Raw genomic sequence first — 16,993 nt, 5'->3', positions numbered from 1 at the left:
GTGAGAGAGATCCTTAGGTGTGAATAATGATTCAGTTGTGCAAAGGAAATGAAGCCGAAGGCAGTCCTTTTTAGCCATCAAAAGATGTTGTGCTACTGAAGTGTCGAGGGCAAGCGAAAGCTGTTTCCCGAAGTTCTTTTGTTATTTCCATTAGTGTTCCTTCAAATGATTGAATTGAAGTAGTTGAACACAATGTCGTATAATATTTTGGTTTGGAATTTTATTTTCCAACCCATCAGCTAAATCTCATAAGGTTGGGATTACTTTCGATTAAACCTTAAATTGTTTTTATGGATGCAATATCTCTAATTTACTTTATTGTTTCATTTGATTTTTCTAATTTCTTAATTAAAATGAAAACAATCTCTAGACATGGAAGACTATTCGCATACTTATAAACTGATTCTAATTCTGAAAAGGCTGGATTGGTTGGATTAAAATTAAATGAAATGAGCAAGTATTCGATAGACACTTGTAGTCGACTCTAGACATGGAGTCACGATTATATGGAAGGAACCTAAGCAAGATATCTAAAAAGCCTATAGACACGAGCAAAGTAACTGAGGTTTTGCTTTCGCGAGAGGCAGGCCATTTTAGAACTCTTCTGTGCAATAACGTAGATACGATTTTGCCAAGGCATTATTGACAGTAAGGATCAATTCTGGGTAATCCCGACCTTTCGAATCAACATCACTCTATCCTTATACTTTGTAGTTGTAATTTTACCACAATATATTTAGTTGTTTATTTCTTTATTTACATTCTATTCGGATAATCACTCTCATTATTGTCATTACATTTCTGCTCTCACTTTTTCTATAGCATTTCCAATTATTCATCAATTCCATCTATTGCATACATCATCATTCCTTTGAATTATCACTGCATAACATCATCATTCCTTTGAATTATCACTGCATACATACCTTAGTTTACCATAGCATCTTATTCGTCAGTCCTGTTATAACATTAACCATATTACAATAAGTTGACCAATTTTGTGCCTCAATCTGGTCCTCGTGGGAACAATACTCACACATCACTTTATTACTTAAACCGACGTGCATACTTTCAAAAATCGCAAATCATTTTACACGCTACAAATAACTAGCCACCTTCTATGAAGGACATTGGGCAGTTTTTCTAGAGCACTTACTAGCATCTTGATGTGTATTGGCTAAAACTTGTTGATCTATGTAACAACCCATTTTTAATCAAATCAGAACAGTGGTTTTGAGACTATACATTCGAGGTCAAAATATTTATTTTATCATTTTAATGTCTATAGCATGATAGTATGATTGTCTAAAAATTTCGTTAAGAAATTTTATTGTTTGAATGCTTAATTTGATAAAAAGAACTAAATTGCATACAATGCAAAATTTGAGGTCTGTAAGAAAAAGGTATCAAATTGCTATGGATTTTTAATATGTATGGCCTTAAATGGTAATTAAACCAATAATAATGGTAATGGACATTTATGGGCACCATTAGTGTGATTACTTAAGGTCATATTAGTAAATTAGTAAATAAAACTAAAATAAGTAAAACAAAAAATTCAATTTGTGTCCATCTTCTTCCTCTTTCCAATTTTCTAAGGAGAAAACACCACCATTTAGATTTTGAACATTTGGCTAGCTTGGGGGAGTGCATGTAAGTAATTTTTGACTCAGTTTTTAATTGTATCTATGTTTTCGAAGTCGTTGTAACTTAATCTAGCTAGCCCAGGGACTAATTTTCAAAATTGTTAAAGGTTTAAAGTTTTTCCATTGATGAATATGTGTGTATTTTGATGTTTAATGATAGAAAATGTATGGTTGTTGTTAGATAAACGACATTTGTAAAGTGATTTTTGGTAAAATTGTCAATTAGGGATTAAATTGAGAAATGTGGAAATTTTGTGGTAAAAATGTGAAATAAATGAAAAATATGGGCTGCTATAGTAATAAGGGAAATCCAACTAGCATGGGTAAGGACTTAATCGTATGAATTTGTATTTTATGAGCTAAGGACTAAATTGTAAAAATGCTGAAATATTAGGGGTAAAAGAGTAAAGTTGCCATAATATGCATTTTGGGTTAAATTTAATAGAATGTTAATTGAATAAGTTAAATTTGATATTACATAGATCAAGAAAAACAAAGTTCTGATCTAGATCGAGGGAAAAACAAAGTATTAGATTAGTTGATTCGTTTCGTCATTTTTGTAATTGAGGTAAGTTCGTATATTAATAAGCATTATTATAATTATATTTTAAATGCTTTATTATTGAATTAATTGTGAATACGATCTTACAGATACGTTCGACAAAGATTCGACAATGTGAAATCCCGGTTGAACCTTAGGAATAAATTAGAACACGAATGACATGTCATTAGGAGTTATATATTTAGGTGCTGGTTCGTACGTCCTACCAGTGGCTGAGTATCTGACATGTGTTGCGGATTCTCGTTAGCTTGTGTGAGCAGCACCATGTAGCTACGTCATGATCATCAGCTCGTGTGAGCAGACCCGTTGATAGCTCGAGAGTGAGCATTATATGAGATATGAGATTGAGATAGCTTCAGCTATGTATTGGCACTTAGGGTGCGAGATTCCCGAGTATCCGATATTATTCCAAATGGTTCAACGGGTATATCAAATATATGGATGAGTATGAGATTGAAACGAGATAATACAAGTATGTCCATGAACCGTACAAGCATTGAATCGAAGAAACTTGAGAATTTCATACCTAACATTGTGAATGAATATGTGATAGGTTTGTGGATCAATATGAGTTATATTATGATTTGTTTAAATTGCTTAAATTGTGTATATATGGTAAGTTGATTTTATTACTATACGAGCTTACTAAGCTTTATAGCTTACTTTGTTTACTTTTTCATGTTTTATGGTGTTACCGAAGCTTGCTCAGATTTGGGAATAGTCGGAGATCTCATCACACTATTAAGCTATCACTTTGGTACTTTTGAACTTATGTATTTGGTTAAATGGCATGTATAGGATTTATGGTTATTTTGGTATATAGTTTGGTAATGGACTTAGCCATTTGAGTTGGCTTGTAAATGATAAATGTTTGTTATGTGTATAGCCATATAAAGTGGTTTGTTTTGGTATGCTTGATGATGTATATATGTATATAGGTGCAAATGACCTTTGTTATGTTGTTGGTATTAGCTATATGATGTTTTATTATGAATTGGTAATTTAAGTACCATATGGTTGAAATTTGGAGATTTGGTATGCATGTGATTTGAGGTAAGAAAGTGCATATATGAAATCAACTAGTTAAGTGATTTGTAAATGTGAATTTGGTATGATTTAAATTTGCAAAATATGATGTGATGATTTATATTGTTCTTGGTATTGAAATAGCATGAATTAGGCTTGGTTGAGATTGGTGTGAATGCCTATTTATGCCATATTATATGCCTTTTGGTTTGGTGTAGGTGAATGCATTTTAGGTGAGAAAGATGGCTTGGTAAATAGTTTATTTTTGTCCATACGGGCAAAGACACGGATGTGTGTCTCAGCCGTGTGTGACACATGGTCAGGTGATATGGCCGTGTGTCCCCTAGTGTTTAATTAGAAATTAAGTCAGTATGCTCCACACGGACCAGCACACAAGCGTGTGACTTGGTCATGTGGCATAAGTCAGTATACCCTATAGGTTTGGCACGACCTAGCACACAGCCTAGCAGACAGACGTGTGAGGCCATTTCGAAAGGCACACGGGTGTGTGGTTGGCCGTGTGATCCAAGTCAAAGAGTTACACGGGGTTGGACACGGGCTGGGACACAACCATGCGATCCCATTTCGAATGTCCACACGGCCTGTGACACGGGCATGTCTTTGGCTGTGTGAGCAACACAGCCGGGCCATACGAGTGTGTGTCCCCTATATTTTGTAAAATTTTCTAAGTGTTCCAAAAATTTCTTGAGATATCAATTTAGTCCCGAACCACTTCTAAAGCATGTCTTGGGCCTCGTAGGCTTGTATTAGGTACTTGATGAATGATTGTGAATGACTTGTATTTGAAATTAATAATTGTATGAGAAATGTATGTTCGATTGTGATATAAGTCCAGTAATGCTCCGTAACTCTATTCCGGCGATGGATACAGGTTAAGGGTGTTACACTTTATCACGGAACATCAATTGGACTTGAGATTAATTGTTTTTCATGAGTTAACCCCTATTTTAACAAGTTCAAGATTTGTTCACTTGTTAAAGAGAAGAATCACTCATTTCACTATGTACTAGTTCAAATCCACAAGATGCTAGTGTCTAAGCAAGTAATTTCGTTCTTGCTCTTCTCACATTTTATCTTTTTCCATATTTACAAAAATTTTCAATTCTTTTGTATTAGTGGGGGAATATTCGTAATGCAAAAATCTAACTGTTACAATATGGTTGTTAGAATCTGACCGCTGCATTATGACCATTACAATATGTTTGTCAAATTTTTTGAACTAGTTTTGCTCTTTTGTCTTTTAGGCTTGAGTTCATTTTGGGTTGAACTACTCTTTATGCATTTGGGCTTCAGCTGATTTTGTTATGGTCTAACACACGTCAACCAATTACTTAGTAGAAAAATCTCATGCCAGGACTTTAATAAAAATAAGTAATGGTGTTAATAATTTGAATACACTAATAATATTATAAAAATAAAATATATATAAAATAATTAAATTAAAATAAAATTTAAGTGTCAAATTTTAGCCTAAATAAAACTCCTATAAATTTATATGTACGGCCTCGAAAGAATTATATTACATAGCCTCTGGATTTATACATTTGATCAGGGTATACAAATTATATAGTATTAATTTTTTTGATATTAATAAGTGATTTATGTTTGGAGTTCATGGTTGTCTATTTTAAAATCTTTAAAATATAATATACATTACCACTTCACTAAACAATTGTTGATAAACTATAATATTATTATATTTTAACCTAATTATATATGCAATACAAGAAAATGCTTTACAAGTTTAAATTTTATGTATTAATAATATATAATTTTATAAATTATTAATAAATTGTATGATAATATATCATTAAAAAATTTAAAATAATCAAGATAACTTTATTTTTAATCTTGATTTGTTTTTAATGACATATCATAATCATGAATAAAATTCTATTTTTGACCATAAACCTGCCCGTGTTATAGGTGCTGTATTGTTGACTCGCAAATGAGGAGCTCCTAAGCTAAAGGTAAAGGAGGCGTACCTTTGAATAACAAATTTTTAGAGACACGTGAAATGACAATATCAATTTATGGACAGATAATGCGGATGCGATGTAACCTAAAAATGAAAATATCTTATATTATTGAGACAATTTATGCATATTATAAAATTTTGAAGTCTATATTTTTAGCGCTAAAATATCATAACATTATTCAAAAAAGGATAATTCTTTTTATTGTTCATAAATATCTCATATCAGATAAACAAGAAACGAAAGTCCTCCACAACACAAAGTTAATGAATTCCTTTCTGAAGTTATTGATGCTTGCTCTTCTGTTTATTCTTGGGGGGTGGAATGCCTTGTAACTCCATTGCCTATGCCTATAGGACGCTGCATGTTTAAAAGGAGAGAAAGTTAGCCTGCTTATATAATTCAGTTCAAACAAGCATTGAAAAAATGGAACGATGAAAATAAAATGTAATTTTATTGATTTTAGTGAATTAAATGATAATTAATTTTTAAAAGTAAATTCATATAACTTTATTTTCTAAGTAAGTTATTTTCTGGTTGACTAATCATGTGTAATATTCTAAGTAAGTTATTTTCTGGTTGACTAATCATGTGTAATATTGATAAAAGAATAATATGGAGACTTTTGTATTAGAAGTCAGATTGTATTTTACTATCTCTATTAAGAAATGATAAATTAGTATTTATATGTTAACTAAAAGAGCAAACCAGTCATTCTGACAAAGCAACCAAATAGCCAAAGGCGAATACAGGGTGGTTGGCAGGGGCCCTGACCCCCCCAAAAATGAAAAATTTTTATTTAAGCCATTGAATTTTTTTAAAATTTTAAATTAGTAAAGGTAAAATTGTACTTTGACCCTTTAAAATTATAAAAATTTAATTTAATCCTTTAAAAATTATAAAGATATAGATTATAAAAAATTAAAATTTCATTCGGCCCCCTAAAAATTTGTTCTGGCTTCACCGCTTCAAATAGCGACACATAATGTGCCACATGTACTTCATGCTTACATGAGGAGACTAATTCAAGCAACCAAGTATAGTGACACATCATCACTTAATAGTAGAAATTGATGGAGTTTTTAATAGAAAGACCAATTAGTTCTTTGATCTAAGGTACTTGCCCATTCTTTTAGTAACAAGAGCAAAATGCAATTTAACTCCTAATACAAGAATGTCTATTATACTTTTATCAATTATACCATATGATAAAGTATAAACCCTAGTATATAAATAATAAAAAATACTACGTACTGCTGACAATCGACTGATAGATCACACTGAAAAGGAACTTGAGCAGCACACAAACCAGGAAGTTGCTTGGCTTTCTGAGGATCAACCCCATAAACTAGGGCCTTCTTTTTGAAACATTCGCACAGATCCCTACGTGACTGAGTGGTGCTGGCCGATGCATTAACGCTAGCCACGGCTTGACAACAAGCGAGGGTGGGTGAGGGTGCAGGGGTCGTCAAGTATGCCCCGCATGGCATTAGTGTTTGTACGGCTTCTTCGCATGTGATTGCATGCACTGTTAAAACCACTGTCACTAACCCTAATACCCCAACACACCAAAACACACCATTCAATTTCTTTTCCATTTGTAAAAAGATTGAAAAAGAAGAAGAAATGCTTGATTTAGTTGTTAACCCCGCAACTAGGACTAGACCCTTTGCCACTTATTTATAGGGTCAATTTGGATTCTATCACTAAAGAGAGTTTGATTATTGTAATCTAGGAAAAAATCATCAAAATCTTCATTCATTAATCACATTAGGTTTTTTTAGCTTTAAATGGGTCTTCACAGTTCACTCATCTTCTTCCGTTACATGTTGGTGGTTGTGTTGTTAATAAGAAAAGAAAATAAATTAAAATTTGTCATAAAAGTCCATGTACTTTACAAAAATTTAGAATTTAATCCATGTACTTTTATTTTTAGGAATTTAGTCACTTTACTTTTCATATTTTAAAATTTAATCCAACTACTAACACTGTTAAATTTGTTGGTGTGACATTTCGAAATAAAAAATACTCACTCGATAGCCATGTAATTAAATAAATGACGTTGTAATGAATTTGAATTTAACAAAAAAATTAACAGTGTTAACATTTATACCTGAATTTTGAAATTTAAAAAATAACAGTATTAAATTCTTGAAAATGAAAGTATAAGAACTAAATTCTAAATTTTCAAAGAGTATAGAAACTTTATAGACACTTTTGATTATTCTATTTACCTGAAATGGCTAATTTCTTTTAATCTTTAAAAATAGGGTAAACTACACCTAAGGCAACTAAACTATTAGTAAGTTTATGTTTTGGTTGCTTGGTTTTAAAAAGTTACAAAATGGTCTCTAAACTATTTGAATGTTTTCATTTAAGTTACCCAACTGTTAAAATTGATATTCTATGGCTTCTCTATTCACATTGTTTGCACTAATCAAAAGCTCTCATTCCCCTTCTCTTCTATTTTAATTTTTTTCATTAAACATCTTTAAATGTCATGAATCTGCGAGCCAAAATCCAAATAATTTTCTTTTCCAATCTCCAACGCTAACGATTAGATTAATTTGAATTTAAGGTATGTTCTTCTACTTATTGATGGACATTGATCCACCATATTGATCGTTGAATCGTCGCTCAAAGCTTGTTGGCCATGTTGTTTTTCTTTTTTTAAAAAAAAAATTAATAGCTAAGTGACTTAAATAAAAACTTTTGAATAGTTCAATGACTTAAATGAAAATTTTTAAATAAATTATTAATATTTTGTAACCTTTTAAAATTAAATAATTAAAATATAAACTTATTAATAATTTAATGATGTTATGTGCAATTTACTCTTTAAAATTTTTATGTTGAACATTGGTCGATATCAGAGGTGAAGCCAGAACAATTTTTTAAGGGAGCCAGATGAAATTTTAATTTTTTATACCTTATATCTTTATAATTTTTAAAAGATTAAATTAAATTTTTATATTTTTAGGGGGCTAAATATAATTTTACCTTTACTAATTTAAAATATTTAAAAATTTTTAAAAGCCTAAATAATAATTTTATATTTTAGAGACCCCTAAAAATAGGTCTAAATACGCTACTGGTTGATATATAGGACTCTTTTGTCGAATGTTGATGTAAATTTATTGCGTAATCTCTTACTGCCATGAGGTCATATCCTACAACTATTTGATGGGACTTGGTTCATAGAGCTCGTAGAATTTGGATTGATGGAACTGCAAGATTCAAGTGAAAAGTATTAACATGCATGTATAATTGTGGAGCTCACCTATATGTGAAAGAACTTGAACCATTAACATGATCTTTATATAAAACACTTGCAACTACAACACCACTTAAATTATATGCAAGATGTTGATTTTTCTCTCTTTAATTTTTGTAGGTTGACCACTTAAATTACATGCAAGATGTTAATTTCTTTCTCTTGAATTTTGTAGGTTGACCAACTAAAATACTTCAAATTTAATTTCGGGCAACTATTTATGATACATTAACTTTTGGGCAGGGCCGTAGCAGGGGGCTGGCATGGGCCCTTACCCCCCTAAAATATAAAATTATATTTTAAGCCCTTAGATTTTTTTAAAAATTTTAAATTAGTAAAGGTAAAATTTCACTTTGACCTCCCTAAAATTATAAAAATTTGATTTAATTTTTTACAAATTATAAAGATATAAACTATAAAAAATTAAAATTTTATCCGACCCCTCTAAAAATTTTTTTTGGCTTCACCCCTGCTTTTGGGAGAATGTAACAAACAAAATTTTCATTAAAATACAATACTTTCAATTATTAAGAAGCCGATTAATTATATAACGAACAACACTTCAAAATTTTCTCACCAAAAAATAAACCCTTGAGTAAAACTATAAGTTTACCAGAACTATACTATAGCAAGTTAACATCTAATCTTATTTCGATTATTACTATTATTAAATAGAAAAGACATTAATCCTCTCTTTAGTACTAGTCTCATGACATTTTTTCCCATCTTTTTGGACGCAATTTTAATTTGTACTCTGGTACACTTGATAGGAGCAGATCATCTTTAGATAGAAGATAATAGGAAAAAATGAAAATAAAAATGTCAATTGCCATTCAATATGTAATTAAAAAAGGAAATAATAATTAATTAATTAATTAAAAACCTAGAGCCAACCGGAGCAAGTCTCTTTTACTATTAAGGATTAATTCGCTATTTACTTTTGAATTATATATATTTTTTATTTTAATATTTAAAGTTTTTCCAGTTTATTTAAAAAATCTGAAACATAATATATTTTTATTAGATGTTGATAATTTTAAGATAAAATGAGATATTTAAGTAACAAGATAAATAAAATTTTAAGTACCAAAACAATAAAAATATTTGTAAAATTCAAGGCTCAAATGGTAATTAATATTTTTTAAAGAAAAAAAATAAATAAAAGGGTTTTGTTTCAGAAATGAATTTAAGAAAGAAAAACACAAAAAAAAGCTGTTTGGAATTGGCAGTATATAAATCGAACTGCCAAACAATATGCTTAATTGCAGATATAGTAAAATAATTATTATAATTATTAGTATAAACAAACAACTGAATTCGTTCAATTCCCAATCCTCATAAAGATTCAAAATTTCTGGGAATTTTACGAATTTCAGCTAAACCCATCAAATTCATTAACTTTTTTTTCTGTAAGCTGCTTTTCCTTACCGAAAGGTCTTTGTCAAAGTTCCTTACTTCATTGAGAAACTAGGGTTCAGTACTTCAAATTTTCAATGGGTCGTTCTCGCGGGAATTTTCATTCTGCTGATGAGGATCCTACCCAGAGGTTAGTCATCATTTCTTTCTTTAATTTCCTCATTTTGAAGAATTATTATGTTAACTTGTATGTTTTTTTTTTAAGAAAGAACTTGTCATTCAGAAATCTGCATTTTAGCTTGCATGGTGAAGGGCTAAGATTATTTTCAGAAATTAGAACTGTTGGTTCGAGTTCGAACTTTTGCATTTTCAGTTTCTCCTTTTTTTTTAGTTAGTAGAAAGAACACTAGGACCTGTTTGTAAAATGTTCACTTATGTGCAATAATACTGTTGATGCTCTTTTGGTGATTGACTGACCTTGACGGTACTCTTCGAGGAAGGTAAGCGGGGCTTAGAGAATATGGGTTCCTAACGTGAGATAGAGCGCCGAAGCTTATGCTCCATAATGCTCAATTCTCAAGTTACTAAAGGGTGTTATCAGATGGAAACGGAAGTATGAGCTTAAGCACGATAATGACATGAGAGTGTAGAGAGAGAAGTCTAGTCGTACTTTAGGTATTTATGCTTAGTCTTTGAACTGTTCGAAGGGCTGCATGAAGCATGCTTATTGGCTGTCCAACTGGCCGTGTTGGCGTCCTGGTGTGCCTAGTGATCAGTTTGTCAGCCATATAACTGTTGGTTGCTTGGAGTCATTTTCTGACAAGGTAGTTGATCTCTGTCAGCTACTTGTTGTGCCAGGTGGTTTGCTGCCTTTGTCAACAGTTGGTGATGTTGGATGCTTGAGCTCTTGTGAGTTTGAGCCTTTTTTGGGCTCTAGCATGCTCATAACTCGGTATAACAAATTCATTGTGATGATTTTGAGAAATATAAAGTGATTAAATAAACAGGGGCTATGATTAGGGGTATTATCTATTTTAATAGATTTGATTATCTACTCTGCCATTTAATCATACTGGATTATTAGTTCATTAACTTTGAGGTTTCTTTCTTATGGTGAATTTTACATACTCAGAATCTAACATCACTTGTTGTAATGAATTATGATAGCAAAGGATGAATCATTGTTGTCTTGTTTTCCTTTTGATTGTTTACGTCTTCTTCCGTTTGTTTGTGTAATAATTAACTATTAACTGGTTAACAGCTTCTTTTTTTCCCCTTTATATTGTGATATAATCAGTTAATGGGGTTTTCATGATTCTCTTTTTTGGGTTGCTTCATTTAAATACCCCTTTCTTGTTATGCAGATCAAGGAGAAAAAAGAATGCCTCTGCTGGAGAAAATTTAGAATCTTCTTCTTCAGGTGCTTTTCTACGATTTTCAAAATGCAACCCTCTCAGAATGAATTTTGCAGTGAAAAGTTCTTTTCTATGATGCAATTAATTGATAAAAATAAGATAACCAAAATATCAATGTTTTCATCTAGTAATGGAAATTTATAGCAGAGCCATATGGAGAGTGTGTCAAGGGCCATTTTCTAGTATTATGATACAAGTCTTTGGCTACAAATGCAACAGTTTCAAGAGATAACAGTGGCCATTTTATTTTTATGAGAAAAAGGAATTGTTAAATATTTGGAACCTTGCAAATCACCTTTTCTAGAACCTAGAGGGTAAAGACCCTCTGAATGTAGAGACTTTGCTGCCTAAAACTTAAAAAAGTTGATATTCTGTTTTGCTATATTCTATCTTTACTGTAGACCTTGATATAGTTGCTAAAAGTTGACCCATAATTCTATCTAAAGCAGATTGGCTATGCATATATTGCATTTGGAAAAGTTCTAATAAGTTGTTAGATACATAGTATTATGATTAGCTGTTATCAAGATTCTAGAGCCCATGGTATGGTGCTGGTGATTTTGTGATTATTTTAAAATGATTGATCCTCCCTAAGTATTCTAAATACTTTTGGTTCTTCAGAACAAGGCAATTCTCTTTGTTCATTTGCGAGCTATTTTGACCCTTTTCCATCTATTCCTGATCTTATATCCTTTTCGGAGCTAGGTCAAGGAACAAGTGAAGGGAAAGGAGCTTTATACCACTGCAATTATTGCAACAAGGACATCACAGGAAAAATCCGTATCAAATGTGCTATTTGTCCTGATTTCGACCTATGTATAGAGTGCTTTTCTGTTGGAGCTGAGGTTACACCTCATAAAAGCTGCCATCTTTACAGGGTCATGGTTAGTAAAAGCCTTGAGGAAACAATTTTTCCTGTCCTGATGTCATACTGAATTGTCATTTTTGTTGTTTATGTTAATGTATAGCTTCTGATGAACTTCATTTTTGCTCATGTTTCTGTATCTCATATCTGTTTATGTACCTTTGTTTTTGTTATGATTCAGTGCTGACAACAGAGTTTTGATTAACAGGACAACTTATCTTTTCCCCTTATCTGTCCTGACTGGAATGCAGATGATGAAATTTTGCTTCTAGAGGTATTTCTATGTTCATACTCAAAGTTAAAGCAGTGAAGAAAGTTATGTTTGGTCCTTCTTGATTTGTTCCGTACAGCATATAAATGTGAAATAATCAGAGAATCAATCTTGTTTTATTTTATCTTTTTCTAATTGTAGGGAATTGAAATGTATGGCCTCGGAAACTGGGCAGAAGTAGCTGAGCATGTGGGCACAAAGAGTAAGGAGAAGTGCATTGACCACTATACTAATGTTTATATGAAGTCCCCGTTCTTCCCTCTTCCGGTATAAGAACTATCAAATCCCTTATTAGTTGTGCCTTTCTGTGCATATAATAAAGATCTGACAACTTGATTTTTTCAAAGGATATGTCTCACGTTGTTGGAAAAAATAGAAAAGAGCTTCTTGCAATGGCTAAAGGGCATACTGAGGACAAGAAAGGTTATTGTCGGTTTTCAGTTTTCTCCTTTTTATAATCTTAAATATGTCTTCAACCCCCCCCCCCCCCTTTTTATTTGGTGATATTGGTGAAGGGAAATTTGTAAGTGCTATGAGTCGTAAGCCTTGGATTCATTTTCTTTCCCTTTTCGCTTGAAACTATCTTGCATTTACATGGTAGAAAAATTCTCTCTAGAGAACATAACAACGGTGAACTTAATTATTATTGATGCCTGTTGTTAATAAAATTTCTTATCATTATTAACTTATCGTGAGCTTTGTAGGAACTATGCTTGGGGAGCTTTCAGTGAAAGAAGAATCCCCTTTTTCACCTTCAAGAGTCAAGTATAACCACCATTCTCCTCTCTGTATGTATCCTCTTTGTTCATCTGTTCCATTTCTTATGTGAATTTTATTGATTTACCCAGAGTTGAAGGCAGTAATTGTGGCCGAATAATGTCTGGCTTAAATGCGGGTGAGCATTGATATATCTTTTCTTTTCCCTGCTGGGAGATACTTTATTTATTTAGTGTGGGCACTGATAATCTAATCACTGTGATCCTCGTCCTCTCTGCTTTGTTTCTGAAAACTTTAGATGTAGAGTCTGGGGCGCGTTCTAGCAGTAACAGCACAGCATCGGCAACTGTTGTGAAAGTATCGAACATGAACCAGGTTAAAGATGGCAATGTCAAAATGGAAGGTCTGTTATCTTTTTACTTTTTCTTTGTTCTCTTTTACTATCATTATTCCAGTAATATTAAACATCTCAACTGGGGGTTCAGAGTGGCTTTAGTTTCCGTGTCAAGTCCAAGTTGTGTTTGTTTTGGGTCAATTGGATTTGGATTTTTTGGGTTTGATTCTTTCAGGTTTGCTAGTCAAGTCATTTCAAGTTGACACTTGGGTCAGGTCATTTCTAGTTTGGGTCATTTTCGGATTCCAGTTCAGCGGGTTCCAGTTGTTAGACTTTTTATATTCAAATTGGGTTGGGTTGGGTTTGGATTCAGATTAGTCTAGTCGAGTTTTCAGCTTTGGGTCGAAATTGACAGGTAAGTAATATATAGCCCAGATGCCACTAAGCCATATGTAGTTTCATACATGTACATTCCTATGACACTTGCTTCAAATCGACATTCATTATCTGCCAGGGAAGTTTATGTGTGGATGGAGCCATAATCATAATATATTGAAATGCCAATATTTAGTTCATTGTTATTATTGTCTTTTAGATCATCAAATTGACAGAAATTTTGGGGGAAAGAAGCCAAATTCTTCGGGAAATGAAGGTCCATCTTTAGTTGAGTTGAGTGGTTATAATGCCAAAAGGCAGGAGTTCGATCCAGAGTACGACAATGATGCCGAGCAGTTACTAGCTGAAATGGAATTTAAAGACACTGATACTGAGGAAGAGCGTGAGCTTAAGCTGCGAGTGTTACGTATCTATTCAAAGAGGTAGGCAGTTGGTAATCTGATTTGTGCTGGAGATAATTGATTCCACCCTTGTGAATGTGTAAGATGCAAAAAAGTAAAGTCCATATTAGTATATCAGAATAAAATTTCATAGGATAGAAAAGGTCTTGGGGTCAGGGAAAGACTTATGACTCGTTACTCTTCAGGTCTAGGAAATTCTGTTCTGTTTCAATTGATTTGCCTTTATGCAATGCTTTTCTCTACCTCATACTCAAAATAAATCTACTGTCAGGTTGGATGAGAGGAAGCGTAGAAAGGATTTCATACTAGAAAGAAATTTGTTATATCCTAATCCTATAGAGAAAGACTTATCTCCCGAGGAGAGAGCACTTTGCCGACGTTATGATGTCTTCATGCGTTTTCATTCAAAGGAAGAACATGACGAACTGCTTCAGACGGTTATTGCCGAGCACCGGACTTTAAGAAGGATCGAAGAACTCAAGGTATTATTCATGCTATTGCTGATTTAAAACCCACTATTCTGCTTGGCCACTTGTTCTACCTCATTTAAATATGTAATCTTCATAATATGGTCTTCGATTGTTGTCACGGGAAATAACTATATGCAGGAAGCCCGAGCAGCTGGTTGTCGAACATCAGCTGAAGCAGATCGATATCTTGAACAAAAAAGGAGAAGGGAAGCTGAAGAGAGTTCTCACCGAGCAAAAGATGGAGTCCAGGGTGGTCCAGGTGGCCAGGCAGCCCCAAATTCATTCATGGCTTCTGAGTCTGTCGGCAAGGACTCAAATTCAAGACCAACAGCACAGGCTTCTTCAAGCTATGCTAAAGATTTGGACATAATGGGTTTCGCCGAAACCCAGTTACTCTCTGAAACTGTAAGAATGTTGTATCCCTTATTTCTATATTTTCATCTGGATCTGAAGCTGTGTTTCAAACAATTGCATTCATAAATTATTGTGTTTCATAAAAGGACAACTATCGAAACTCAGAACAACCCAAATACAGAATGATCCAATCCAAAAATGTCCCAAACCCGAATGACCTGAACTCATGTGTCAAACTTGAATGACAAACCCAAAACTATTCAGCCTGAAAAACTTGATTAGCAAACCCCAATGACCTGAACTCGAAACAACCCAAACCGAAAATGACGTGAAATTTTTTAAAACTTGATTTGCCCCAACCCATATTTACCCAAGTTAAAATCAACCCGATATATCCGATTGACAGGTCTAGCCTTGAGGCAGGAATTTGCTTGCAATCTGCAAGCACTCTTATACCTTACTGTAGTTTTCATTGGAGCTATTAACCAAACTGTTGATGGTTTGGTGGCAGGAGAAGCAGCTGTGCAGTGAGATTCGGTTACCTCCACCACTTTATCTAATGATGCTACAGATCATTTCAGAAGAGATCTTCAATGGAAATGTTAGTAAGAAAGCAGATGCTCATCGCTTGTTCAAGATTGAACCAAGCAAGATCGATAGAGTCTACGATATGCTGGTGAAGAAGGGGATTGCTGCGCCATGACTCGCAGTAGATTCCATATCATGTTTAGCTGTTGCTGCTAAAGCTTTATATTTTCATCTTTGTTTTCTATCATTTTTGTTTTGGAGAGAATATGGATTATTTTTGTTTATAGTCCACTTTGTATTTTATTTTGATCAGATCAGATCAGGTTTCTCCAAAGACATGGAGAAATGAGCTTTGTATTAGAAGTTTAGAACCCATTGTATCAATAGATCAAGTTTCTCCCCTTTATTTTACTAATGAAAATCGTGTTTTTCTGGTTTCTGATATGATACGAGTAACTCCAAAAGGCTCAACCAATAATTTACGTTATAGTCTGAAATTGGAAATGGAATTGCAATTACAATGGATTCTCTTGGACGTGCTTGGCTTTTCCAATGTCATGATTGGTACAAGGTTTGCAGACCTGTATCGGCTCATTAATTATTAAAAATTCATAAAATAAAATAAAAAATAGAACGATGTTTAATTGTTCCTTATCAGTCAGCGGGACTAGTACCCCGATCAGTATTCCATTCAACTAATCCGGTTTTGAATTATGGTTTGGTAAGATAAGTTGTACTTATACGAGCACATAAGTTTAGATTTCTTAGAAAAGAATATTATTTATTATTAGAAATTCTATCATATGTGTATGCATGTGAAAATCTCGAATTTAAAATATAAATGTGTGTTTAAAGTAACATACAATAAATAATGAAACGTGTCGCTCAAAAATGGTAAAAGAAAAAATTTTATATGCATAGTGGTCTTTGTTCAAATCTCATTATGTGCAAATTTTTACTCATATCTTACTTCACAAATAAGAGGGTATATTAGCCATTTCTTAATTGGGCTGGTACCCGGTTAATTTTTGACACCAACTCAATTAGAGATTTTATTAATGGTATAGATATACAACTAATGGAAATAACAAATTGTGCATATTAAATAAAAATGTATAAAACATATTAAAATGAAGCTTTATTTAAGTGGTAAATTTAAGATTTTATTGATTCAATTGGTGTGAATTCAAATCACACCATGTGTATGTTTTTTTAAAATGAACAGAATAAAATACTTTCAAATAATATAATTTATTTTGATTATGAAATGTCATTTCCATAATTTCCCTAACTAAGCTTATATCTGGTTAATTCGTGACATCAACTCAGTCAAGAGTTTAAATAATAGTATAAATACACAAATATGGTGAGAAAATATTTT

General features: G+C 32.6%; 2 protein-coding genes across 3 annotated transcripts; one reads left to right on the top strand and one right to left on the bottom strand.

Annotated features, from left to right (window-relative positions):
* Positions 1–5,316: 5,316 nt before the first annotated feature.
* On the bottom strand, positions 5,317–6,877 carry LOC107890253 (non-specific lipid-transfer protein). Of its 2 annotated transcripts, none has more exons than XM_016814731.2 (2): positions 6,486–6,877; positions 5,317–5,591 (listed from the first exon to the last, which is right to left on the bottom strand). In XM_016814731.2, exons 1-2 carry the CDS (start codon positions 6,827–6,829, stop codon positions 5,582–5,584), a joined length of 354 nt encoding a protein of 117 aa, XP_016670220.1. In that variant the 5' UTR covers positions 6,830–6,877; the 3' UTR covers positions 5,317–5,581. The 2 variants fall into 2 exon arrangements, with proteins under 2 accessions (XP_016670220.1, XP_040933682.1); XM_041077748.1 differs by having other exon boundaries at positions 6,541–6,877.
* Positions 6,878–9,669: 2,792 nt separating this feature from the next.
* Positions 9,670–16,054, top strand: LOC107888982 (transcriptional adapter ADA2b). The gene is made up of 13 exons (XM_016813261.2): positions 9,670–10,051; positions 11,226–11,281; positions 11,982–12,160; positions 12,350–12,415; positions 12,554–12,679; positions 12,760–12,835; positions 13,117–13,177; positions 13,261–13,307; positions 13,428–13,532; positions 14,059–14,281; positions 14,532–14,742; positions 14,869–15,135; positions 15,596–16,054. The coding sequence occupies exons 1-13, from the start codon at positions 9,999–10,001 to the stop codon at positions 15,785–15,787; spliced, it is 1,662 nt and encodes a 553-aa protein (XP_016668750.2). The 5' UTR covers positions 9,670–9,998; the 3' UTR covers positions 15,788–16,054.
* The last annotated feature ends 939 nt before the right edge of the window (positions 16,055–16,993 follow it).

Source organism: Gossypium hirsutum, chromosome A09 (assembly GCF_007990345.1).
Source record: "Gossypium hirsutum isolate 1008001.06 chromosome A09, Gossypium_hirsutum_v2.1, whole genome shotgun sequence".
NCBI lineage: Eukaryota > Viridiplantae > Streptophyta > Magnoliopsida > Malvales > Malvaceae > Gossypium > Gossypium hirsutum.
The sequence above is the reverse complement of the archived record's forward strand: the minus strand, read 5'-3'. Positions and strand labels throughout refer to the sequence as shown.

What these genes read in the sequence shown, in the direction of transcription:
- LOC107890253 (XM_041077748.1), bottom strand. Translation starts at nt 6,829, where the DNA reads ATGGAAAAGAAATTGAATGGTGTGTTTTGGTGTGTTGGGGTATTAGGG. An exon ending in GAAAGCCAAGCAACTTCCTG is followed by an intron (nt 5,592 to 6,540) that starts GTTTGTGTGCTG and finishes TTAAACATGCAG; the next exon opens with CGTCCTATAGGCATAGGCAA.
- LOC107888982 (XM_016813261.2), top strand. Translation starts at nt 9,999, where the DNA reads ATGGGTCGTTCTCGCGGGAATTTTCATTCTGCTGATGAGGATCCTACC. An exon ending in GCATACTGAGGACAAGAAAG is followed by an intron (nt 12,836 to 13,116) that starts GTTATTGTCGGT and finishes TGAGCTTTGTAG; the next exon opens with GAACTATGCTTGGGGAGCTT. An exon ending in TTTTCACCTTCAAGAGTCAA is followed by an intron (nt 13,178 to 13,260) that starts GTATAACCACCA and finishes TGATTTACCCAG; the next exon opens with AGTTGAAGGCAGTAATTGTG.